This window comes from Prinia subflava, chromosome 8, assembly GCF_021018805.1.
Source record: "Prinia subflava isolate CZ2003 ecotype Zambia chromosome 8, Cam_Psub_1.2, whole genome shotgun sequence".
Taxonomy (NCBI): Eukaryota; Metazoa; Chordata; class Aves; order Passeriformes; family Cisticolidae; genus Prinia; species Prinia subflava.
In genome coordinates this window covers 3,279,583-3,306,366 of record NC_086254.1, presented here as the reverse complement: position 1 = coordinate 3,306,366, position 26,784 = coordinate 3,279,583, and the positions used below count along the sequence as shown (strand labels likewise).

The 26,784-nt window shown below is 50.6% G+C and overlaps 1 protein-coding gene across 4 annotated transcripts in view; it reads left to right on the top strand.

Moving 5' to 3' along the window:
- Positions 1-26,784, top strand: part of GTF2IRD1 (GTF2I repeat domain containing 1) — a 67,530-nt gene that overhangs the window by 11,145 nt on the left and 29,601 nt on the right. For all 4 annotated transcript variants that reach the window (XM_063402397.1, XM_063402394.1, XM_063402395.1 and 1 more), the window contains exons 2-9: positions 12,088-12,216; positions 14,218-14,359; positions 17,056-17,202; positions 20,881-21,064; positions 22,576-22,877; positions 23,568-23,657; positions 24,477-24,560; positions 25,920-26,103. In XM_063402397.1, the coding sequence (XP_063258467.1) occupies positions 12,094-12,216; positions 14,218-14,359; positions 17,056-17,202; positions 20,881-21,064; positions 22,576-22,877; positions 23,568-23,657; positions 24,477-24,560; positions 25,920-26,103 (1,256 nt within the window). In that variant the 5' untranslated portion in view covers positions 12,088-12,093. The remainder of the gene's footprint in view (positions 1-12,087; positions 12,217-14,217; positions 14,360-17,055; positions 17,203-20,880; positions 21,065-22,575; positions 22,878-23,567; positions 23,658-24,476; positions 24,561-25,919; positions 26,104-26,784) is intronic.

Genomic DNA, 26,784 nt, shown 5'->3' with positions numbered 1-26,784 from the left:
CTGATAAGATATGTGTGTCATTGGGAATTGGAAGCAGTTTCGACTTGGCCCTGAGATGAAGGGGTGTGCGTGTCGATGTGGTGTGAGGGCTTAAAGGGACGTTTCTTCTCCTGCTGCAGAAAAATAAAAATAGAGAGAGAAAAACAAGGGGTTTCTTGCTTCTTGGGCTGCTCTGGTCTTGGGTTTCACCATCTCCTGCATCCTTGTGTCTTTAGCTGCAAAAATGGAGAAGAGCCAGAGAGAGAGCAGTGCAGGCAGCATTTTGGATGCAAATATAATGCTGGCCCTGCTCCTAATATTCACTGTGTTTACATGTAAATGCAAACAACTGTTGACTTAGTTTCAATAGATAATGTATTTCATAACACAATGGAAATGAGAATTAAGCTGGAATTTAGCAGGAGGGAACATGTGTTTCTGCAAGACCTTGGGCTCTGCCGGCCCCATGGTGTTGGGGGACACCTCTGCCAATGATTTCCCTGGCTAATCCTTTCCAAAACTGTGAGTAAGACAAGGGCAGGGCTGGGTGCAGGTTCAGGGAGCTGAGCTGACCCACTGGCAGACAGGGTTTAGGGACTGGGGCTGATGTGGGCCAGTTTCTTCCTGGGAAGGAAGGGCCTCCTGCTGTGGAGTGGGTCGAGGTGTCAGGGCAGGGAAATGCTGTCCCATGTTCGAGCCTGAGCGATGACAAGTCCTGGGAGGAGGAGGAGGTATCACCAGCCACGTCACCTTGTCCCGACGTGACTCCCAGCAGGAACACGTGGGAGAGGACCTGGCCAGCCCCCAGCCACCCTCACAGGGCTCCCTGGGGCAGCCTCTGCATCAGGGCTGTCATCAGAGCCACTCCCTCTGCATCTGCCCTAGGCTGGCACACTCCCCTGCCCACTGCACTCCAAACTCCTCTGGGAGTGCCAGGTGAGACGCTGGCACCACAGCAAAGCCCTCAGGATGCTGGGCTGTCCTGCCCAGGTGGAGGTGCCAATGTCTGGGCACGGTTCCTCAGAGCCCCCAGAGGCTGAGGTGTTTTGCTGGGGGGTTGCAGCCAGCAGCTGTCCCTGGGTGTGGGTCTGTCCCATCCATCTGTCCCTGTCCCTGGCTGGCTGCCATCAGCACAGCAAGGCTCAGTGTTCAAAAAAGCCAAGCCTTTGTGAATGTGGGGGTAATCTTTTGGTGTACTCCCAAGATGTATTAGACATTGGAGCTGTGGGGATGGTGACACTGGTGGGGACGCCTTGGCTGGAGGTGACATGGCTCCACCAGCCAGTGGGGTCCTCTGAACTGCAAAGTTCCCAGTGTTGCTGCCCCAGTGGGATGCTGGGCTGCATCCTGATGTCCCTGCCTGGGGCTGGTGGCAGCCGTGGCACCCACGGCTCTCTGGGTCTGGCAGCAGTGAGCCAGCAGTCGGTTCTGCAGTGCTGCTGGGGTTTGCAGCTTTTGGGGCTGGTGTCATGGCCAGAGGCTGCCTGGGGAGGAAATGGGGATCCTGGCTGGCTGTGCCTCTGTCAACACCTGCCTCACTTGACAGGTCATTCCAGGGCGGGGGCATGCCTGGCTTCACCCACGGCTCCTCTGCTGCCAGTGTGAGTCACCTGCCCTGCGCAGGGTGCCCGGCTCTGGGCAGGCTCTGAGCCTGTGGGCAGCTCTGGCTCCACATGCTCCCAGCTGTGGGGCTGGGATGGCCCAGGACCTGCTCTCACCTTTGTGACTCATCCCATAAAATAAAATAAGGGAGAAGGGAGCGGGGAGCAGACAGGAGTGGGAAACTCAGGGCATGGGATGCTCCCATTTCTGAGCCTGCTTTCATCCCTTTAAAAAGCCATTTTATTTTTTTAAATGAGTTTATTTATGTAGCCAGCCTGGATTAGCAAACAGCCCATCCTGTAACACACGGAATACTCAGTACTGAGACACCAGTAACCAGAGAGAAATACTAGAGATAAAATTAAACATAATGAGATTATGTGGTATCTCTCTGTCAGGGACCACCTTATGCAGAGCAAACTAATTGCCTGTGCAGAGCAGAAAGTGGGTGATGAGCAGTGTCTGGGAGCTGGGGAGGAGCTGGTACCATCAACAGCAGCTTTGCAAAATTAAAAAGCATCAGGGTTGAGTGCTGAGGAGCAAGATGAGGAGCCCAATAGCATTTGGGGGACCGGGATGGAGCATCCTCTGCTGAGCCCTTGTGGACTCATTGTCTCCAGCAATGAGTTGCTGCTGCCAGATTTTTGTATATTTGCAGTTTGGGTAGCTTTTTGCTAGATAATAATTAATAATAATTAAGAATTAATAATAATTAATAATAATCTGAGCAGTGTCTGGTTAGATGGACAAGGTGGATGTGCCAGTTGAAGCAAGAGCCAGGATAGGGCACTGAGCACTGTTCAGAGAAAGTGAACCCCCCTACCTGGGTGTGGGCCCAGGGCTGCAACACCAGGGGCATCATATAGATGGGATTTTTCCTTACTTTAGTGGGGAAAAAATTATTTTAAAAAAGCAAAAAAGCATGTGTCTGTGTAATATAAAATTCAAGTTAGGCTCTTGCTGATTTCAGGGAAAACAACAGGCTTTTTATATTGGCTCTTGGGGTAGGAGGAGAGCAGGCTAGAATAAAGATTTACAGTCTTTGGGAGATTAAAGGCCCTTGGTACATTGTTCAAATACCACGAGATTAGTTTCCAAGGAGACGGATACCAGTTGCCATAGGCACCGGGGGCCAGGAATTAGGATTGCGATTTTTTATCCTGATCACGCAACCAGTAGCTGAATGCTGTTAAAACTGGGCTTTAAATAACCCCAGTGTCAGTGTGTGCACTGCCAAACCAGAGGCAGGGAGCAGAGTCTGCCTTCCCCCTGCCCCAGCACCCACTCAGGCATGCAGGGTGGGACCCAAGTGCTGGTGGGGGTGCAGGGGGGTACAGGGCTGGGAACCCAGGCTGGTGCAATCCCAAGACCTGCCTTGCAGGTTGTCCTATGGCTTCTGAGTTCATTTCACCTCATTTTTTTCACTGAGCAAGGGATTGCCAGCTTCATCTCGCAGTAACCAGCAGTCATGGTGGTGCAGGAGCTAGGGATCATCACAGATTCGTGGAATCATGTGCTTTGAAAAGGACCTTAAAGGTCATCTAGTTCCACCCCTGGCATGGGCAGGGACACCTTCCACTAGTCCAGTGGGCTGTACCAAGGGCTAGAATTATCAGCCTGCTAATTTTGGCTTCCCCACGCCACTTGCTTCTGGGAAGTGCAACCTGAGCCCTGGCGTTGGAGATGCCGGATCCGCGCCTCTCCTTCTAGGAACTGCCAGGCAGCAGGAAGGGGGTGCTGAGCTCCCTGATGCAGAGTTCTGGGGCTGGGCATCCCCCTGGGGAGGGAGGCTCAGCTCTGGGAGCTGTGCAGGCTGTGGCTGGGTGGTTCTGCTCACTCACCATCCAGTGTGAAGCTCATCCTGGCCTCACTGACCCCAGCCGTTCACGCTGGGCTGCCGGGGCAGGATCCAGCTTTTCCATGCACGGTGCTTTCAGCATCCCTCCCTGCTATGGTGGGAATGCTCCAATTAACACTTTCCCCCCCTCCTTCTTTTTCTTTAAAATTTCTTTAATAAATGAAGAAGCAGTTGCTGGAAGCAAGAGCTTCTGTGCCTGCCTGCTGAGAGATTGCTGTGTGGAAACTTGTCTGGAAGTGAAAGCAGTGCTGCTGGAGCTGCACAGGCAGAGTGATCCCCCAGCAGCTGCCGTGCCATGGGAGTGTTTATCCTGGGGGAGATGAGATACAGCTTCTGAAGGGCACTTGATCCTCTTCTATCTCTCTCTGCATTAGACAGAAGCCTGCTATAATTTTACTATATTATATTAAGGTATGCACCTAGGCTAGGTTTAAGGAAATCAGGGTGGCAGCAGAATGCAAGGTCCTGGTTGGGGATGGAAAGTGAAATTCCTGTGGTAGACACTTCTCCCTGTGAGAGCCCCCCAGTTTGTTCTTTGCTTCTTTTATAAGTGGGACTAAGCCACAGCAGGTGCCAGATTATCCAGGAGAGCAGAGCTGGGGCAGTGATGCTGGTGAATGTTGTGGTGCCAGTGTCCATGTGAGGAGGTTTTCCAGCAGGTGCCTTGGGATAAAATAAAATTTTACCTTGTGGGTAAAATGAAACAGGGAAGGAGGTGTTTGGTCATGAGAGCTTGCTCTGCCCTGTACCACCCACTTGGAAGGAAAGAGGATGAGGAGATACAGGAAAGCCCACAGAGGCAGCAAGGTAAGAGCTGGTGGCACAGTGGGGCACAAAGCAGTGCCTGCACCTTCACTGTGCCAGCAGCACCGTGACCCAGACTGCTCCAGGAGATGTTTGCTCCCCAACTCTGCTGCTTTCAGTCTTTGGAGAAAGGTATCACCTTGAAAGGCTGATAGCAGCTTGAAAACTCCCAGTCCTGGAAAAGCTGCAGCCCAGGGCTGGGACAGGAGCACTCTGTGCTGGGTTAGGAACTGGCTGCATGGCCGGGCCCAGAGAGTGGTGGGGAAGGTTCTGCATCCAGGCACCAGTGGTGTCCTCAGGGGTCTGTGCTGGGGCCAGTCCTGTTTAATGCCTTCACTGATGGTCTGGATGAGGGGATTGAGTCTAGCACCAGTAAATTTGCAGATGACTCCAAGCTGGGAGCGTGTGTCCATCTGTTGAAGGATAGGAGGGCTCTGCAAAGGGATCTGGACAGGCTGGATGGATGGGCCAAGTCCAACAATATGAAGTTTAACAAGTCCAAATGCCAAGTCCTGCACTTTGGCCACAACAAAACCCAATAAACAGGCTGGGGACAGTGTCAGGCAGAAAGGGACCTGGGGGTACTGGTGACAGCAGCTGAACATGAGCCAGCAGTGTGCCCAGGTGGCCAAGAAGGCCAATGGCTCCTGGCCTGGATCAGGAATGGTGTGGGCAGCAGGAGCAGGGAGGTCATTCTGCCCCTGGACTGGGCACTGGTGAGGGCACACCTCGAGTGCTGTGTCCAGCTGTGTCCCCTCAGTTTAGGAAGGACATTGAGTGCTGTGTCCAGCTGTGTCCCCTCAGTTTAGGAAGGACATTGAGTGCTGTGTCCAGCTGTGTCCCCTCAGTTTAGGAAGGACTTTCAGACCCTTGATCACGTCCAGAGGAGGCAGCGAGGCTGGAGAGGGGCTGGGAACACAAACCCTGTGAGGAAGGGCTGAGGGAGCTGGGGGTGTTTAGCCTGGAGGAGACTCAGAGATGATCCTATCACTCTCTACAACCTCCTGAAAGGTGGCTGTGGTCAGGTGGGGTTGGTGTCTTCTTCCACACAACCACTGACAGAATGAGAGGACAGAGTCTTAAGCTGCACCAGGGGAAGTTGAGGTTAGACATCAGGAAAAACTTCTTCACTGAAAGAGTGATTGGTGCTGGAGTCTGCCCAGAGAGGTGGTGGAGTCACCATCCCTGGACAAGTTTAAAAGAGGACTGGATGTGGCACTCAGTGCCTTGGTTTGGTTGATGAGGAGATGTTAGGTCATGGGTTGGACTTGGTGATCTCAAAGATCTTTTCCAACCTAGTTCATCCTGCGATTCTGTGAAAAGCAGGAAAATAAAAGGGAATTTTTGGATGTGTGGAGAGATGTGGCAGCAGTTATGGGGTGGCAGTTGGGCCAGGTTTGGGACTGGGGGTGCATGTTGGGGGGATCAGATGTGTCCTCAGCAGATGTTTCTCACACTGGGGTGTGTGGCAGCATGGCACCTGGGGTCCCCCAAAACCCAGAGCTCCTTGCTTATCCCAGGAGGGGCTGTGCTGCAGGGACACTCACACACAGATTAGGACTTTTTGGGTGTTTAAGACAGTTGAGGGTATTTCTGGGCATTTTGTGAGTGCCCTGGACCTGTCAGTGCTGTTCCACTGACATTGGTGCTGATGGAGCAGCTCACCCACCACCCGTTAGGGATGCAGGAAAAAACCATCCTGGCATGGGCATGGCTTGCATGGCTTGAGATGGAGAGGATGGGGCCACAGAGGCTGAGGGCTGGCACTGAATTAGGTGTGAGGGATTAGGGTTCAGCTGGGCAGGACAGGTGGGTTAAAGCAAATTGCCCATGTGGAGCAGGCATCTCCACTGCTGCAGCAAAGACCCCAAGGCAAGCATGGGACTGTGTCACAGAGCTCCTGCATCCAGGAGGGCTTTGGGCACATCTGCTCCACTGAGACTGGTTTTTGCTTCAGCAATTAGAAAAAAAACCCACAAATGGAAGTTCAAGCCTGGCCCCTACCCTAGCGTGTGACCTCGCTGTGGCTGATGTGGTTTCCAGGGCTTTTTGCTCAAATGGCTCCAGCTCACCAGGTACCTCACTGATCACAACTACCTGCAAAAAAGGAACCTCCAGAATCCCTGGGGTGGAGTGGGACAGGGAAATACCCTCTGAGTCACTGCCCCTACCACCCTTAGGGTGGGTCCTGCCCCAAAATGATGTCCCTGGATGGGACACAGGGATGGGCCCCTCACTTGGAGTGGGGACACTGTCCTGGTAAAAGCAAAGGACATGATTTCATTATTTCTCCCTCTGGCTCCAATCAGGATGACTCCTGATCGATTTTAAAACATGTTTAATGATAGCCAGGGCTAATTACCTAAGTATCTTCCAGAGTGTAAGCTTTAAAAATTCCTTAATTGTTCCCTCATGGAGCAACAGGCAATTACAAATAAAATCACTGTCATCTCACCATTATGCTCATGAGCTGGTAGTGTCCTCCCAGCAGATGGGCTTGAGGGCAGTGGTCCTGCTCCCTTGGTCCTGGGAGGATGGAGATGCCTGAATGTGGTGCCCAACATCCTGCAGCCCATCAAACATTTCAGGTGGTCAAGAAACTCAAGTACTTTTATAAGTCACCCCCAGCTGGGCTTTCCCCTGCTCTAATGCACCCCAAAGGCTGCCTCTCCACTACCCAGGAGGGTAAAGAGCCTGTAATCCATCTGAAGATCAACCTCTAAAATACATACATTTATATAAGTCTATATTTCATCAAGATTTTATATATGTGTATATATATAATGTATTTTTTTCTTTTTTTTTTTGCATTTGTTTCGTTTGGCCTCCCACCATCTCATCAAAATCACTGAGGCAACAGGTAGAATTTTCCTGGAAAAATGAGTAAGCAGATAATTTCCTGCCACTAGTTTGTGGAGCTGTGGGCAGGACCAGTGCAATAGTCAATTTTTTTCTTTCCTCTTTTTTTCTTTCTTTATTTTTAACCCCCAGTGTGCTGAATAGCCAAAGCTCTCATTAATTTCTATTCCTGTTTAGCTCCCTGAACGGGGAACTTTTCCACACTATCAGAGGCTGTGTGAGCATCCCAGGTGGGCAGCGTGGGGGGATTTTCATGGGGATGTTGGGATCTCCATGGGGCAAGCAGGCAGCAGGGGCAGCAGCTCTTTAGGGCTCTCTGTGATGTTCCCTGGCTTTTTGCTTTCCCCTTGCTGGCTGCTAGGTCTGTGCCAGTGCTCTTCAACTTGTTGCCCTTGGGTGCGGTTGGTGGCTTAAGGGCTGAGCTGGAATTTGTGACAGTGACATCCAGGGTTTGGGCTGGGGCCCCAGACTGAGGATGCTTCTCCCCAAGGTGTTTTTGAGGTCTGATGTCTTTCCCAGGTGCTCAGTACAAGGGATGCTTCACATGGTGGGAATGGACAGAGTTATATTTGTAAGACACAGTAGCCCAACAGGAAAAAACAAATTCATTTGTTTAAACTATGTTTTAGGCTAGCTGGGACAGGGCTGTGAGCACCGGGTCTTGCAGAAAGTGTCTCTGCCCATGACAGGGGTTTGGAAAGTGATGGACTTCTAAGGTCCCTTACAAACCCAACCATTCCATGATTCTGTGATTCAGTATTGGTAGCAAAACCCCCAGTGTTGGTAGCAGTCAGTGTCACAAGCAGCAATAGTGGGATGTGCTCCATCCCTCCTGGACATTCAGTTGTTCCCATCCCACAGCATCTCCCACTCTGCACTGGGTTTGGCCCTGGGTAATTCCCAAAAAAGGGGTCGTTGCCTTGCCTGGTTTTTTGCTGGCAAGGGTGGCCCAGAGGAGTGGAAGTTTGGGGAGAGGCAGTAATTCAGTCCAGATTTGCAAGTCCTGGACAAATGTTTGGCTTCCCTTGAGGAATGAGATTTTGGGGATAAAAGGCTTTCAGGCACAGCAAGGTGAGGGGCAAGGGGAGGATGGTGGTGGAGGGTCTGTTCCAAGGACTGTGGCAGTGTGGAAACACCAGCTCAGCTTAATAAATAAGGTGCTGACACGGGGTTGAAAATCATTGTAAGACTTTGGAAGATAAGGTAGGAGGGGGATGAAAACTCTCCCATTTTAACACCAGGAATACCCTGCCAGTTCAGTCTTTGCATGGGCCAGGGGCATCCTGTGCGAATTGCTGGATCACATAAACCCCCTCTACTTCTCCCAATGGGACCTGTTTATAATTTGAGGGGTATAATAACAGCTTTCTGGCAGGAAATTTCCTTTGGAGGGTCGCCATTGGCTTACTGGTGGGGTTCTTTTTGCTGTTTTGTTAGCTCCAGAGGATTTGGAAAGGGTGATGTGGGATGGAGGATGTTCATCTTGGTGCGATGCTGCCCCGTGGAAATATTAGAGGCACTGGTGAGGGGATGTGCCTGCTGTGGGTGCAGGGCTGGGGAGCCCCTGGCCCGTTCCACAGGAGCTCCTGAGCCTCCCAAGGTGCCTGGTTTTGCCTTTGCTGCAGCACAGGTGATTCATGAGCGAAACTGCCCCGGGGCCAAGTTTCTAATCTTTCCCAGGATTATCAAGGGACATGTCGTAAGAGGCAAGCAGGAGATGACATCCTGTGCCAGCTGTTGCACAGCACCCTGTTCCCCTGAGATTGCTTTGTGGACGAGAAATAATTAAAAAATAATAAAATTTGATCAAATTAAAAAAAAAAATCCTGAAAATGTAAAAACAATCTGCAAATGTTTGCTTTGTCCCAGTGACAGTGGTTGGATGGTCCCTGAGCCAACCTTTGCTCCTGGGGTTGAGGCTCAGTTTGAAGAGGTGTGATGGGGCTGTGCCTGGAGCAGGACCCCTGTGGAAGGTGACATCCACCCTTTGGTGATGTCCCAGGGAGGGATTTCAGTAGGGCAGGCATGTGGAGCCCCAAGAAGAGGGGCAGGCTGCTCTGCACCCATCCTACCCACCTTGCTCTCTGTTGCCAGCCCCAACTGCTGTAAGAATGGTTTACCCTAGTTTTCCTAAAGAGTACTTTCCCTTTAATTAGACAAACAACTTCAAGCCCTATGTCTTAATTTGATTTAAATGAGCCTAGCACTTGCAAGTGAAGTTTTCTTTCCTCCCTTTTATTCCACCCTTTTGTAATGCTCTTTGTGACCACAAATGATTAAAAGCTTTACTGGAATATTGTCCCCCCCATCCCTTAAAATCCCATTGTGTTACTTGGGTCATCTTTTTGTTATGTCTTGGGTTTTTCTTTTTCTTGATGAGTGATTCTTGCTTTTACTTACTAAACAATCAGCCAGGGAAAGGGATTATTTTTGTCCCCATCTCCTGCAGGATAGGAGGGGGATGCAAAAACCCTGCCCCACTTCCCATTGGTGTTATCCCTGTCTTTCCTATTGGTTCCCTCTCTGCAGGCAGATCCAGCTTGTGGCTTTGCTTTTTGCAGCCAAGAGAGGAGCATCTCTTCCCTGGAAGTGCTGATTCCTGTGGGAGGCTGTGGCTGAGCAGGTTGGTGCAGCCAGAGCTCTCCCAGTGGATGCAACCAGCCCCACCAAGGCAGGGCCTGCTTCTCCAAATTGCTGCTGGAAGGCAACAGAATGTCCATGCCACAGCCATATTTAATAATAAATAGGGCACTCAGAAACATGTGCAGGCATCAGAGTAAAGCTGTTTTCTAAGCAAGGGCTTGGGGTAGGTAAGAAGGGAGTGATGGAGCAAGGCAGTGGCTGGTCCCCAGCTCAGCTTGTGCCCTGCCAATTGCAGCAAGGCACCTCTTATCAACAGCATCCACAAAAATATGGACTCTCAAGTTCCCTACTCCTGCAGAGCTGTGCTCAGGGAGCTGCTTGGGAGCATGCAGATGGAATGGGCTCTTGTCTGTCTGTCTGTCCATCCATGCATGCACAAACTGCAAGGCTGGAGCAAGGCAGGTTGCTGCTTCCTGGTGTTGCTGCAGCTTCTTGTGGTGGTAGAGCTGGAGGTGCCTGGCAGAGACCTGTCCCCAGCGTGGGGACACCTGGGGTCTGTGCCCAGCTGCAGGACCATATGTTCAGTTCCTGCTTTATTTTCCAAGCTGATGCCTGGTTAGGCCAGGTTCTTCCCCCTCCAGGATCATCATGCAGGAGATCTCCATCAGCTTTGTTAGAAAGTGTCAGATGGGTGGAAAAGGATTTTCCTGGGTGACTCTTAGTGTGGCTGAGGTCCCGGCTCTGCTGTCTGCAGGTGCCAGTGGAGCTCCAGCACTGCTTGGCTGCTATCAAGAGCTGGCAACATGGGGAAAATCCTGGAGGGCTCACCCAGAGCAATTCCTGAAATTCAGTCATTGTTGTTTAATGGGATTTGTCTCCCCTTTTCATTAGCTTGTTGCAGACCCTTATAAAAATTTGTAGCTGTAGCTGTCCCATCCTGGAAGGGCTCAAGACCAGGTTGGACGGGGCTTGGAGCAACCTGGGACAGTGGAAGGTGTCCCTGCCCGTGGCAGCAGGTTGGAATGAGGTGACCTTTAAGGTCCCTTCCAACCCAAACCATTCTGTGATTCTTTCATAACATGTGTGTGCACAGGCACCTGCAGAGATGCCAGTGTGGGGGAACTTGTTATTTTGGGCTAAAAGCCAGCATTTCCCCACTTTCATGGGGCAGCACAGCTCTGCTTTGCACTCAAACTCCTTCTGCTTGGACACAGGTGCAAACTAGGGCAGGAAGGTGAATGTGGGGTTTGCTGTTGCCTGTAACCCGTGTTTGCAGTGAGGCTGGACAGCTGTGGGTATCGACTGCGTGGCAAATTGAGTTATGTGCAGGCAGCTCCATTCGTATTCCCCGCCTTCTGCCCATCCGGCCTTGTCAGGGATTCTCTGGGCTCTCTCATCCATTTGTGAGCACATGATTTATGATCTGCTTCAAGTGGCTGATGAGCTGACTTGCTGCTCTTTATTCACAGGATTAAAGCTGGGTGGTGTGGCACTGCCCTCCAGCTGGGAGGGTTGTGTTGGGTGCTGGGCTGGTGCTGTCTCGAGTGTGGCTGTCCCAGCACGGGTGTCTGGAGCAGGGTGAGACCTTGCCTTAGTTTTCCTGCAGCATTTGCATTACTGTGAGTCAAGATGAGACATGAACACTGAGGTGCAGAAACCTGAGGCTGCTGCTGCACTTGTGGCTGGGTCACAGCATTTCTCCCTGTTTGACTGTGAGGATGGAGATTGTGGGGCTGAGCCTCTTTTCAGATATCTGGTCCCTGCTCGCCACCTTGTCCTGTTCCCCCTGACCCCAAGAACTGCAGAGTGAGGGGATTTGACTAGGGAATCCCTTGCCATGAACTGCATCTCTCCCTCGGGGTGAAAGCAGAGCACCCTGTGACTTTGACCTGTTTCAGGGACACTTTTGGGTGGCAGGCTCTCCTTTTGCCCTGGATTTAGAGCAGGAGGCACAAGGATGGTCAGCACGGTGTCCTTGTGGGGCCAGAGCTGTCACCCCCTGCTCACAGCTGCCATCAGGGCACAGGAGGGCTCTGTGTCCACTTCAGCACCGCATCCTCTGGCTCGCATAGCCACAGGCTGTGACATCTGGGCTGTCCCACTGTGCCCCTGGTGGCATCTCCTCGAGGGTGAGCTCCAAATGCAGAGATCTGGTACACACAGCATCGGCTCCAGGGTTTGAGTACAGCTCAACAGCAGCTGTCTGCCTTTAGCAGAGGACTCGTGGGGACTGTGGGGTTCAGGCTGCCCTGACCTCTCTGCGTGCCTCAGTTTCCCCTGTGTACCTGTGCCAACATTGCTCCCATAGCACACGATGGTGATGGGCCTCTGTGGTGATGCTGGGCTCCAGCTCTCCGTTAGTAACACTGATTCATAGCTCTTTTATTTTTTTCTATTTTCAGGTGAATATGGCCTTGGCAGGGAAGCCTTTAGATGTGACACTCGCCACCTCCAGAGCTGACCAATGGAATATGGTATTTCCCCAGAGAGAGGAAATCATCACCAGCTTAGTGTCTGCCTTAGACTCCATGGTAAGAGGCCAGTGGCACCCCTGTCCCCACCCCCTCCCTCCTTTGGCCTCCATTTAGCAAGGCTGTCTGGGTGCAGGGCTGGCACAGGATGCCTGGTGAGCTCATTCCACTCTCCTCTGCTGCTGGAAAGCCCAGGGAGCTGCTGAGAAATAAAAACCCTTTCCTGCCCTGACAGCCATAAGGATCATAAAGTCAGCACAAGTTAATCTCAGATGTGTATTGTTTTCCCATTAATATTTATGTTGGTATCAACTGGCTGTAGGGTGGTTGGCTGTTTTTTTCCTTGCTGTTTTACCAATGTTACCGTGAGCATTTACACAACAGCAGAACAATGGCTTTTTATCTCTGAGAACAAAGAAAAGAACTTTCATATCTTTTGACGTAGAATTCCCGGTGGAAACCTTGCCTAAGTCAGCCGTGCTTACATAAACAAGATAACTGTCTGGATTAAGTCTCGTGGACCAGAGCTAATCTTATTTTTAACTGTGAATGTGATCAAGGAGGGAAAGCGGATGTGTAGTAACAAATGTCTAATGCAATGAGATGTGCTAAATAGCTCTCTCTTTTTAAAGTCGAGTCATATGTAATGTATTTATCTAGGATATGTTTTCCTCTCTATGCGGGTAGAGGTTTTTTCATTAATACCAATTTCCTTCTCTTTGACATCACCACCCCACTAAGGAGCAGGTTCCCTGGAGCCTACACACCCCAAGCAGCTTTGATGATTTATATACATGCCATCCTGGACAGCAAATTATGTTACCATCGTTTGGCTTCTTAACGAATATACATTATTATGCAGTCCTTGTTAGGTGATTACACTGGGGCCAGGGAGCCAAGCTGCTCCTGAAATTCAGCCTTTATCCCAGCACCTCACCAATGGCAGGCTCTGTGCTCACTGAAACCTGTCTGCCTGTGTGTCTGGTAAATAAACCACAGGGCCATGTGCATGTCACCAGGCAGGCTTAGGGGTTGGATTTGTTCTGCATCCAAATCTCACATACTTTCGTTTTTGTGTTTGTTTTTTGAGTGTTGGACTTTTTGAGCAAAATACTTGTCTTTGCCACTGGGTTTTGAAAGGAGGTTTCCTAAAAATATCTGTTTTGTGGGATTTGATTCAATGCCTCCTTGAAGAAGGTGAGCAGGAGGTAAAATGACCTAGTATTAGAAGCTGGTTTAAGCCCACACAAGTGAAGCTCATTGTGTGCAGGGAGCCTAGGGGGGTTGGTCCATGTAACCCCCCTGCTCTCCTGCTGCCTCCCTGGCTGCCAGCATCCTCCAACTCCTCTGTGGGGTTGTTGATGTGTCTAAGCAGGGCTGATGCTGGGAAAATCCCCCCTTTTTTACCCATTTAAATCATGACCTGGGGATAGAATCTTTCTAGCACCAGTGCTGTAGCTATAGGAATATGACTCAGGCTGCTGGCACTGAGTAACTATTATAATATTAAAAAATACTAATAAAAATGCATATACATGTGTATTATGTAGAGCAGGAAGGGCATGTTACATAAAATGGATTAATGGAAGAAGTTTTTTCCATCTCTTTATTGTTTTGCATAACTGTACAAGAAGAATCGTTCAAGTAATCTGGACTTTGACCATATTAGTGTTCTGCAGCTGAAATAAGATTCTTGTGTTCCTTATTCCATTAGAGCTGGTGGAAAAATGCAAATTGTTATCAGTTATGTGTGGGGGTTTTGTTAGATTGTTTTTTAGAGGAACGTTTTCTTTTAAAGAAATGCAATAAAATGTTTATTTTTAGGATAGGAAAAAGCGAAATAAAGTGATGGGTAAACAGTTCTTGTTTTCCAGCTGGATATTTTTGTAGAGCTGTGAAGTCACCGACATTTTTAGGGGATGTCACAAACCCATGAAATTCTGAGATGAACCAGAACACCAAGAACCTTTTGATGGGAAGGGAATAAACCCCCAGAGGGAAATGGCAGCGGGTGGGAATCAGGGATGCTGCCCTGCCCTGACCCGGTGCTGCCTCCCGCAGTGCTCGGCGCTCTCCAAGCTGAATGCAGAGGTGGCCTGCATCGCCGTCCACGAGGAGAGCGCCTTCGTGGTGGGCACCGAGAAGGGAAGGGTCTTCCTCAGCGCCCGCAAGGAGCTGCAGGCTGACTTCCAGAAGTTCTGCAGTGAGTATCCACCACGCCGGGGCCGCGGTCGTGCCGGCCACGACTCCCACTGCGCGCGGTGCTGTCTATCAGTCTGTGGGGCTGAGGGGTGTTTGAGTGATGGAGGAGCTGGGAGGGAGCTGCAGCCAGAGCCTCTTCCCTGCCAGGGAGGGCACTGCATGCCCTTCTTCTCTCCCAAAGTGTCCCTGAGGTGGCTCAGCCTGAGGTGGCTGCTCTGCTGCTATCAGCCTTCAGCAGTGCTGCCAGAGCACTGGAGTATTTTTTGAGGACTTAGCAGAAATGGTTTGTCCTAGTGATCCTCCCAGGAGCAGAAGGGCTTTCTTGGTCCAAGGCTTTTTTTCCTGGTTTTGGAAAAACAGGAATGGATTTGGTAGCTGGAAGTGTTGGTTGTGGAGTTGGTTATATTTTCGAGGGATGAGCAGTGGTGACAGGATACCTTGAGCAGGAGCTGTGTTCCCCCAGTCTCAGATCAGATTCACCAAGTAGCTGAGGGATACCTGTGTGTTGCAAGCTGCCTGTCCCAGCTCTGTACCTCTGCCAGTTTCCAAAAAACAGTCTGGGAGCTGAAGGGAGGGTGGGAGCTGTTCTGTGAATGGAGACCTTGTTTCTTGGACAGCATCATCCCCAGCATGCTAACTATTGCTTTCCTCACTCAGTGCAGAGGCTGGAATGGGATCTGGTGGTGGTGGTGGTGAGGACACCAGACCCAGCTCTGTTCTACAGTGGAGAGAAATACATGGTGTTGACAGAACCACACAGGTTCTTAATCCATTGGAGAGATTGCTCAGGAAGGGTTTGCTCTGGTGACACCAGTGCTGTGGAGCTGCCCAGGTCGCTGCCTGCTCGGGTTGTTCACTGCAGCCAACTCCACTATTCCATCCTCTCACAAGAGACACCTTAGTTATCCTCCACAGTATTCTGCAGGACAGGAGGCATTTGGGGCATGTTTCCTGTGTTCATGGGCAGCTCTGCCTTCCCTTCCCACCACCCACAAGATGTGCATGGCAGGGGGTGGCCAAAGGGAGGGAACTCCCTTCTGTTTCCTCAGGCTGAGAGAGGTTTTCAGTCTGGAGAATCCTGAGAGCCCCTTCCAGTACCTAAAGGGAGCTTATAAAAAAGAGGAAGAGTGACTTCTTGACCAGGCAGGTAATGATAGAACAGGTGAGAATGGTTTTATACTAAAAGGGGAGAGATTTAGATTAGATGCTAGTCGGGAATTCTTCTGAGTGTTATGAGCTACTGGGATAAGCTGCCCAGAGAAGCTGCAGCTGCTCCATCCCTGGAAGTGTTCAAGGCCAGACTGAACAGGAGCAACCTGGTCTAGTGGAAGGTGTCTCTGCCCATGGCAGGGGGGTGGAATCAGATGGTCTTTGAGGTCTCTTTCAACCCAAGCTGTTCTCTGATTCTGTGATATATCCTGGTTTATGACCTACCCCTGTGCAGGGGCAAAGCACCCGGCACTAGATCCTGATTCCCCTCTCTTTGGTTTCATTTAAACCTTTGTCAAAAAGAAATAGCCATATCTGGTTGAAAACAGAAATCTTGAGCATGGGGTTTGAGTAGAGGTGATGATGCTGCAGACAGGGTGAAATACGGTAACTGTCTTGAATTAGACAGGCCCAGGCTCAGCTCCACTCCACAAAGCCCTAATAACTGGCACACAGTGGAGAGTATCCCAGGAAAAGCCTCTGATTTCTTGCTGCCCTCTTAGAAAGATCTGAATTAATCTAAAGCAGACATCACTTGGAGATGTAAAAAGCTTCTTATCTCCCTGGGACACAGAGCTCACTTGAACACCCTCCTTTATCTGAACCTCTGGTTCTGCCTTTCTTGGTGCATGGGGGGAATTGACAGTGATCAGAATTAATGTCAGTGGAGAAGGGAGGATGCAGATGCAAATGCATTTCACAACCTTGGTAAAACACCCAGAAAAGTTTTCCAGGGCCTGTTTTGCCATGCTGTGGGAGGCATGTGGAGCTTTACAGGGGTGGCACGGTGACTTTCCTGTGTCTAGTTCTGTGTGTATCCCATGTTGCTCCTGACCCATTCCCTGTAATGTCCCAGCCATGGACTTTTTCCACAGAAGGATCTTTGAGCTCCTTCCTGAGCACCCCAGCAGCATCCATGTGCCAGTAGGAGTCTATTGAGGATGATGAAGGAATTAGTCTTTTGTCACCAAAAATCCCTTGCGAATTACTGTGGATAGAACAGCAATAACGCATTTGTAGTGTTTAATTTTCTGTGCATTTAGAGATGCAAAGAAGTCAATGCTGAAGATATGCTTTATTTGAAGTTTAATGGGGGAAATTAGCAGGAAATAGCTGGTATTACTGAGCTACGTGATGCTGTAGGGTAAAAAAGCCTCCAAGAAAGGCGGATTTTCTTTCCCTGAGAGATTGAAGGCTAAGCAGATTGAAACCAGAGACTAGAAATGGACTGCCCAATTAGTCATAAATGTTTCAGTCTGGCTGAGTGGGAAAAGCCAGGGAAAAGGGAGCAGGCACCGGATGACTGAGCCTGCTGCTGCCTGTTGCCAGTGCCTTTCCCTGCACGTTGGGGGCTGCAGGGATCAACCCAGTGAGATTTCATCCAAGCTGGGGCCTGAGGTGGCTGGGAGACCTGGGACACCTGCCTGCAGCCAGAGGCATCACCCCTTCCCACCACAGTGACTCCTGTTTTCTCCTCTTCCCCCGCAGGAATCCAGCAGAGGAAGGAGCAGGACGCAGAGGTGCAGAAGAAGGCAAAGGAGTGCGGGCAAAGGGTGCTCAGGGTCTCCCCGGACCAGGGATCAGATGTGTACCTCCTCAGGAAGATGGTAGAGGAAGTGTTTGATGTGCTTTATAGTAAGAACCTTCATGCTTCCCTTTGGGGATGTGGAATGTCCCTGGGGCTCACTGAGCTGCCCAGCACTGCCACCAGCTGTGGCTCCCATTGCCAGCCCGGCTCCTCAGCGTGGGAGCAGGTGCCTGGCAGGGGCAGCATGGTGAAATGTGCTCCTGTAGAGAGTTAGCACTGCACTGAGATGGGATTTGGCCACTGCTTCTTAGTTTCCCAGTGCCCCAAACTGGGACAAAAAAATCCCTGTGCTGGATGAAGCATCCTTTGTGTCCCCTGACCAGGGGAAGCCTCTGTGATGCCCTGAATGTGATTTCCAAGCACGGCTTTATCCCTGCCACTGCATCCACAGCTCCTCTTTCATAGCACTGTGGTGGAGCTCTGCAGATTTGCTCCCTCTTTTCCCTGGCAGGTCTATTTAAAAAGAAAACAGATGATTTTCTAGCACGTGGCCCTGCAGCCCCAACTTCAAGAGACGAGGTGCTGCCATTCCAGCACATGCATCATCCCCAGCAGTAAAGCTTCTGCAATTAAATATAGATGACCATATGGCTGTTGGTATGGAACCCAGTGGGTTGCAGAGCTCCTTCCAGGCCCAATCTGCAGTGGCTTGAGCAGCAGCAGCACCTTCTTCTCTCTCCCAAGGATGCACTGGAGCCCCCATGGAGTGGCTGGCAGCAGTGGCCATGCTGCTGGCTCATCCCCTGGCAGCACCTCTAGAGCTGTGCTAGTCAGGGTAGGAAAAGCAGTATTGGCTTGGGAAAATGAGCCCAAATTATTCCCCTTGTTGCTGGGTGGGTTGTGTTAGTTCTGTGTGATGCTTTAGGGGAGTTCAGGCCCTGTGGCTGCACGGGCTGCAGAACTGGGTGTTTGGCTTTTCTGGCTGCAGCTCCCCATCACCATCTGAGGTTCAGGGTCTGCTGGGGTTATGCAGGTCTCCCTGAGTGCAAAGTGCAGGCTTTGCCCCTGTTTGTGTGTGTGATTTGGGAATGGGCATTCCCACAGACGGAAGGGGGGTAATGGGAGCTACCAGCAGCTGCACAGGGCTCACATGCAGGAGTTGCTGCTGCTGGCTATTGCTGGCATCTTCCACAGGCTTCACAGACAGAAAAGGGAGATGGCATCCCTTATCCCCTGGGACAGACAGGCACTGAAACTTTCTGAAGCCACTTAAAGGACTTGGAGGCAATATTCCCATTAATGGGAGCAATCAGATCCTATTGCTGCCTTCCAAAGGCTGGGCCCAAGAATGAAGGAAGGGATGATGCAGAAGAACCAAGGGAACAGAATGCAGAGGGTGTTTTTTGCTGGTGAATTCCCTCTCCAAGCTGCAGGTCTCATTGTCCTGCTGCCGGGACAAAAGTGCCAAACTTTGCTGTCCTCTCGGGAATATGTGAATTATTAAAATCTGACATACAATAAATACATAATTGCATTGGAAAAGCTTGATCAGGGTGCATCTGCATGGGGTTCATGAAGCAGGCAGCCCATCCATTGGATGATCAGTAAGACTCTTTACAGTTTCAAGGTGTATGGAGGTGTGTGGGGACACACTGGCCATGTCCTCAACCCAGCAGGGCCAGCATTGCCACAGCAGGAGGAGGTTGGGCATCCCTGGGACAGTGGATTTGGCTTTGGCACTGGGTGTAATTCTGCCTTTGGTGCTGCTTCAGTGATATCAGCTGTTTCCATCCTCGAGCTGCTCTGTGGAGAAACCTGACAGAGCTGCTTGCTGCCCTCCCTTCATTCCCACTGGGAAGAGCCTGTCCTAGTTGGGTGGGGAGAAATACACAGGAGACAGTAAATGCCCCTGGGTGATTCTGTTTGTAACACTGAGAGCACTGTGAGAGTTTAATAAAAATGATTCTTAGGGCTTTTTTTTTTTATCCTTTCATCAATAAGGATTGGAAACAAAAAAATCTTTTAAAATGCTCAGCCAAAAAGATTCCCTCCAGAGCTGGGTAATCTCTGCACCAACAGGATGACTGATTACCAGTGGCTTCTGTTAAACAGGCATTAGTGATGATTATTGTCTCTTTAGCTAAAGCATGAGTCTCTGCACAGCAATGCAAGACTTCTGAAGGTCACCTTGACAGTAAGACAGTCCCCATAAAAATGTGCTTGGGGATTTCTTGAGCATTGGGTTGATAAGGAGCCACTGTGGACATTGGGAGCTTCTCCCAGTCATGAAGAGAGGTGATGGAGGGAGGTGGAGAGCTGCTAGAGCCAGCACGTTGGGCAGGGAAACTGTCAGCTTGCAGAAAGTAAACTCATGGTGTCTTGGTTCAAAGGCTTATTTTAAAACTTCAGTTATTTGTTTAATTAAAATATTATCAATCCTCCCTATAAGAAGCCTTAATGGCATGTGCAAGTTGCACATCCTTAGTTATAATGCATTCCTTCAAAGGACATGTTGAAGAAATCACTTTTAGTAAGGACTTGCTGGCAGTGTCACAAGGTTTGTTGTGTTTCTGTAAGATTTTTGGTATTGTGTTTTTTTGGGTTAATAAGAGAAAGAAAAAAAGATTGAAAAGAAAATCCACAGTATAAAATCCCTCAACAACTTAAAGGTCCCATAACCTTCTCTGGCTACCCCTCAGCCTGGAGATGAAGGTGCAGGCACTGTCTCATGCCACCACATGTTCTGCATCTGGACACTGCTTTGCCAGACAGGTTGCATTCCTGCATGGCTGTTTCTTGTGCTTCATGCTTTCAGCACCATGCTTATTGATCACAGTGGCTTGGGTTGGTTTCCAAAGTAATTTTTCCCCAGAGAGTAGCTTGAGGGTTTTGGCCATTCCTTGAAATCTTTCAGAGCAGGCTGTTTTTCTGATGGTGTTTTGCCTGCACAGCATAGTAGGGCAGCCCTAGTTTGGGAACACAGGCTCTTCACATGGTTTAGAAAATCCCTATGTAATGGCAGTGCTCCCTGCTTGTTTGCTGCTGCCAGGGAAGGGAAAGCAATTTGTACCTGACTCCCTAGGGAGATTTTGGTGTCAGAGGTAAAATGGAGCCAGAGGCACATGGTGGGGATGTGGTAGGGCTCTCTTGCCGGTATTCAGGGGAGCAGGTGAGAGTTCTGGGCTGCTCGAGGTGCTTGTGCAGTCAAATGTATCGATGTTCACACTGTCTATGAATAATGGGATGGAGGGAGATTATTGGTTTTGTTTTTTTTTTTCCTTGTCTGTCAAAGTGAATCAAAGCTGCTTGACAGCAACAGCAATCAAACTGTTTTCCGTTCTTCCAGGAGGTAAAATAAGAAAACTGACTAGAAATGAGGTTCCCAGAATATCTCAGTAAGCATGAGATAAAAATCATTGCGAGCTCCTCTGCCTTCTTTGTCAGCCCTTGGCTGCCTCCCACCTTGCTGACGGCCATGTACCTCACTGGCATATGGCTGGGCACTCCCAGGGGTGGGCTTGTGCCAAGTGACCCCAACTGAGGATTCTGCTGTGAAACCTGAACGATGAGACATCTGCTTATTGGCTTTTATGAGCTTTTGATTAATTAGCACTTTTAGAAAGGAACTGGAGTGCCTTGCATGCTAAGTGCAAAGGTAGGAACGCGTTTTTTCTCCTAATGATTCTGTTGGTGTTTCTTGCTGTTGCATTTCCCCCTCCAGCCCAGCTCAGCCATGGTCAGGGGCACAGGGTGTTTGTCAGTGTGTAACTCTGTCCCCTCCCCAGGTGAAGCCATGGGGAAGAGCAGCGTGGTCCCTTTGCCCTACGAGAGGTTCCTGAAGGAGCCAGGCTCGCTGGCAGTCACCGGCTTGCCTGAGGGGATCAGCTTTAAGAAACCCCTGGAGTATGATGTGAAATCCCTGATGGCCATCCTAGAGCACAGCCACAGCATCCGCTTCAGGCTAAAAAGGTAATCCTGGGGACCTCCAAGGAGCAAGAGAGCAGCGAGCCCTTGGTGTGGTGCATCTTACAATCTAGCAGATGATGTTTATGTGGCACAGGCAGGAGGGTCCCTCCCGTGTCCCATCTTCTCCTTGAGACCCATAAACCTGGGCCCAGCCGTGCCAAATCCAGCCTTGCACAGAGATTTGTTCATGCTGGGGGGCTCGAGTCCATTTCAGACTCATTTCTATAAAAAGTGTGTGTAAACATGCACATTAACTGCATCTTTTTATGTGTCTCTGCCAAAATTTCCACTGCGGTAAGCTAAGTGCTTTTCTGTCTCCAGAGGGATTTCCAGGGTAAATGCTGCAAGTGTCTTCCCAGGCTGAAATGGGTTTTTTAATGCCAGACAAGGAGGGAAGTGGGGGACTGCCGCAGAGCAAACTCCCTCTTTTGGCCACATTTATGCAAGGGGTTCAGTAGTTTTAGGAGCGTTTCCCCTGCATTTGCCTGGCTGGCAGCACCTCAGATCCATTCAGAAAAATGCTGAGCATGACCAAATACCTCCTCTAAAGGCTTGATGCTTCTGGAAAATCAGGCTGAGACAGCTAAAAGTAGGACACGCAGAATTTGAGCTGCGTGAGCTTGTGTCTCCCTGTCTCATGTGGAGCAGGTTGGTTTCTTCAGTCTGAAACTCATTTGTGGGCTGACTGAGCTCCCCTTTGAATGTGCCATGGGTGCTGGCATAGGCAATGGAGCCAAGTGATTGTGGTCACTAAAGGTTTTACCCCTTAAATGCACTGGGCATGGAGCTGGGCAGCTTGGTCCTAACTAATAAAAATGCTTTGAACTACCATAAGAATAACCAGCTCCACTTAAAGAAGACAAGAACCATTTAGGTGCCTGAAGATGCTCAGGAGTTTGAGTGACGGATGTAACTTCTGAATCATAGAACAGAACTATAGACTGGTCTGTGTTGGAAGGGGCCTGAGGACCATCTCATTCCAAGCCCCTGCTGTGGGCAGGGATGCCTTCCACTATCCCAGGTTGCTCCAAGCCCCATCCAGCCCAGCCTTGAACACTTCCAGGGATGGGGCAGCCACAGCTTCCTTGGGCAACCTGTGCCAGGGCCTCACCACCCACATAGGGAAGAATTTCCTCCTAACATCAAATCCAAACCAACCCTCTCCCAGTTTGACGCCGTTCCCCATTGTCCTGTACCTCCCTGCCTTTGTCAAAAGTCCCTTTGCAGCTCTCCAGTACCTTTGGGTGATGGAAGGCCGGAGTACGTCTCCCCAGAGCCCTCTCTTCTCCAGGCTGGACAATCTCAGCTCTCTCAGCCTTCCCAAACAGGAGAGGTGCTCTAGCCCTGTCATGGTCCTCACGGCGCTCCTCCTCACCTGGCAGCGGTGCAGCACGTCCCGCCCTGCCAGGCACGGCCCTTCTTCCCCACCCACCTCCTCGCTTGTTGCCGCTCAGCAGTGCCACGGGCCCAAAGGAACCTGTTTTTCCCTCCTCTTCTCCCTTCCTTCCCCTCAGGCCAGCAGATGAGCCCAGCCGAGAGCCCAACCCCAACATCGAGTTAACTTGTTCCTCCCTCGCCTCCAAGGGCAGCCGGGACTCTGGTGCCACTCCCGTGGCCAAAGCCGCCGCCCAGGACGGCGCCTCCGCCATCGCCATCACCAACTTCCTCTACGGCGTCTCGCTGCCCGCCACCGTCGGCCTCAAGCAGGAGGTGTCCTCGGGGCTGCCGGGGCCCGCGGCGGCGGCCGAGGCGCTGCTGGCCCGGCCCGCGGGAGAGCTGAAGGTGCCTTCCTCACAGGAGTACAGCGACTGCTGTGGTAATAGCCCGGGGTCTGCTCCCGCATGAGGGCCCGCTGCGCAGCCCGCCCCCGGCCTGCAGGGGGCAGGCTGGGGTTTGGTGTGCCTCGGATGAAAATCTGTGCAGAGCTTGGGCTGTGTGGAAATGAGCAGAGCTGGGGTTTGGTGTGCCTCGGATGAAAATCTGTGTAGGGCTTGGGCTGTGTGGAAATGAGAAGAGCTGGGAGTTTGGTGTTCAAACTGGTGTAGAGCTTGGCCTGTGTGGAAATGAGTGAAGGTGGGGGTTTGGTGTTCCTTGGCTGAAAACCTGTGTAGAGCTTGGCCTCTGTGGAGATGAGCAGAGCTGGGGGTTTTGGTGTTCCTTGGATGAAAATCAGTGTAGAACTTGGCCTCATAGAGGCCGAGCTGGGGGTTTTGGTGTTTCTTGGATGAAGATCAGTGTAGAGCTTGGCCTGTGTGGAAATAAGCAGAGCCCTTACCGTGGTGCACTGCCCCCAGCCCTTCCCTGGGTGCCTGCAAGGTGCTGGCAGGGCACACCTCTGTTTTTGCCCCAAAAAGGCAGCAGGAGTGGGGATAGCAGGGGTTGGGCTGGCCAGCACTGCACAGGCCAGGGTGCATGGAGGGGGGACAGCACCCAGGGTCTTGTTTTGGTGCCTGGAGCACTGTCAGGCTCTCATCAGCCCTTTCTCCTTGTCTCCCCTCTTGTCCAGGACAGAAATCATCAGTCTCCGGAGGTCCCCTCATCCAGAATGTGCACTCATCCAAGCGCATCCTCTTCTCCATCGTCCATGACAAGACAGGTCTGTGTGTGCTCCAGCATTAAAGGCAGCTGGCAGCCTTAGTGAAAGGCTTCCCCTCACCACATCTGTCCCCGGCAGTGTCCCAGCCCTCTCCACGCTCTGCAGGGACCTGGCAGTGCTGGAGGCACTTCAGCTCTGCTGCTGTCCATCCCTGCCATTCCAAGATGCTGCTGGTGTTCCTTGAGCACTGCTGGCTGGCTGGGAATTCCCATCTCTGCTTCCTGCACAGGGAACCAAGGCATGGCTTTGGGAGAGGCTGTTTGCCCCAGCTGCAAACAGCACATACCTGCTGAAAACTTGGCATTATTTCAAAATTACTGAAACCCACTAATCCCAGTGGGATTCTGCAGCAGTGCCTGGGGGGATCAGCAGTGGGGAGGAGACTGCCATTTCCCCACCTCCACAGCACCCAAGGGCTATGCTGCCTTTCCATACCTGCTGGAAAGTGGAGAAAAAATACGGGTGGGAAGGTTGGGAAAGAGGAGAAGATGAAAAAGATGCACTTGTGAAAAGGCTGTACCTTTCAAGGGTTCGTTCCAGGTGGAGTTGGCTCTGTCCAAGAAGGTCTTTCATTCCAGGGCTGAGAGATTTTATGAGGTCATTTCTTAGCAATCTATTTTGCACATGCCACGGAGAGTGCTTAGGTCTGGGGTTGGAGAGACCCAGACCTTGTCTGCCAGCCTGGCAAAATTCACTCAGGAACAGGGAAATAATTTTTAAAGTCTTGTTCTTGCTTCGCAGCACTTTGCAGGAAAAAAGTGCATCTGCTGTGTATGAACCATATGGAAGTTTCTTATTTCTTGTATTTTGTTTTGATAGATAAGTGGGACAGTTTTATAAAAGAAACTGAAGACATCAACACCCTTAGGGAGTGCGTGCAAATTCTTTTTAACAGCAGATATGGTGAGTAGGAGTTAATATCCCATTATGCATCTGCAGTGCTTGTGGATTGCATATCATTATATAGCAATCATTTTTGTTCCCTAACACAGCAGCAGAAGCCATATGCTAGAGCTCCCTGCTCTTCCTAACACATTTAGCTCAGCAGCTCCCAGTCTCCTGAAGGTTATGTCAATATTTCTGTTTGGAACCCCACACCATTGTCAAGGAATTTATAACTGGGCTGTAAAACAGCCCTGTCTGGGAATGTGGCATGCTGAATCCTAGCACTTGGGCACCAGGAGTGGTGGCATGTGGCCCTCTTACATACATGTGGCAGGTAAAAGGAAGGTGGTTGTTGTTGCAGCTGCTTTTTTCTCCATCTTGCATATGTTGTTGGTGCTCCCTTTGCCGTGGGCAGTGCTTTTGGTGTCGTTCCTGGGCATTTGGGCAGGTGGAAGCTTGGGAAATCACTTGGGGCTGGTGGGCTCTTCATCCGTGCCATCCCTATCAGGCTGTGTAACCCCTGAGTTACAGATGGGCTGTAGATGTGTGTGGTGTCACCTGTGAGTTTTCTATGGGCCTGAGACAAGCCCTTTAACTTGTGATTTATATATGTGGTGCTGGAGCGTGTCCAAAAGGAACAGAGCTTAGGAAGAGTCTGGAGGACAAGTCTGAGGAGCAGCTGAGGGAGCTGTGGGGACTCAGCCTGGAGAAAAGGAGGCTCAGGGGGGACCTTCCTGCTCCCTACAATTAGCTGAAGGAGGTTGTAGCCAGGTGAGACTCAGTTTCTCCTCCCAGGTGACGAGTGATAGAGGAAATAGAGAAATAGAGCTTCAAGCTCCTCCAGGGAAGGTTTAGCTTGGACACTGGGGAAAATTTCTTTACTGAAAGGATGGTCAGGCACTGGCACAGGCTGCCCAGGGTTGTGATGGAGTCACCATCCCTTGAAATGTTCAAAAAAGCATGGTTTAGTGAACGTGGTGCTGCTGTTAACAGCTGGAATCAATCTTAGAGGGTTTCTCCAGCATTAACAAGTTCATAATTCCACGTGCTATGCAGCTTGTGAATCATAGAGCTCTCAAACCTGCTGTGGTGGGTCACAAGGAGTTTGGGAATGATATTTGGGCCAGCTCACTCCTAGTTCAATCATCACTGGGCACGTTTGGGGGTTTTGGGAGACACTCAGCTGTGTTTGCTGCTGCTTTCCTTTTTGTCCCATGTCCCTTGGGAGAGCTGCTCCTGGGGCTCACTATCTGGGCCAAGCAGAGAGGAGGGCAGAAGGCATTTGCTCCGCTTGGCTTCAAGCACTCACACCTTTGTTTTAGCATCTGTCAAAGACAAAGCACTTGTGCAAATGCAAACCACGTGTTCATCTTTCAGCTGAAGCCTTGGGGTTGGACCACATGGTGCCTGTCCCATACAGGAAGATTGCCTGTGACCCTGAGGCAGTGGAGATCATCGGCATCCCAGACAAAATTCCTTTCAAGAGACCTTGCACCTATGGGGTCCCCAAACTCAAACGGATACTGGAGGAGAGGCACAACATCCATTTTGTCATCAAAAGGTGGGTGGCAAGGAAAGCAAAAGGAAGTGTGTGGCTCAAGGGTGTCGGGGATTTGAGCTGTGCTCCCTCCATGTTCACAGGGTTTGTTGTGACACAGAAAACTCTTTTCACCCTCTTTCATAAAAGACAGTTGAAAGCTCTTTCCCCCTGCAAACCTCTGGTTTTCATCTCTCTCTCCTTTTGCAAGGATATGGCAGTGCTGGCTGTACCATGATCACCCCCAAGCTCTGTCAGCCTGTTTTGTGATCATGGGCACCAAACTTTGCTGATCCCACCCCAAACATTTGAAGGTGGTTACAGCACCTTCAGTGACATTTGGTGGATGGGAGCAATGCCGTTCATTCCAAGGTGGATTCCTGTCCACCTTGTTTTTCACTGATCACTTGTGCACATCCTCTGTATCTGCTGATGAGAATGTGTCACCTGCAGGCCAGGCACTGTGTCCAGGTGTCTCCCTTTCTGCTGGGATAGGAGGAGTGGATGTACTCCCAGTTATCACTGTGCTGTGCAATCTCTCTTTGCTTCTTTGTCAGGAAAATCTGCTCTATAATACATTGATTTATCCAGTCCCTGCCTATGCAGCACCTGTGCTGTTCCCTTCCTAGAGGTGTGAAACTACAGCGCAGAAAAATCCTGGACAAGGCTCCCAAAGGGGAGCTAAAATCACCAACCTTGGTGGAA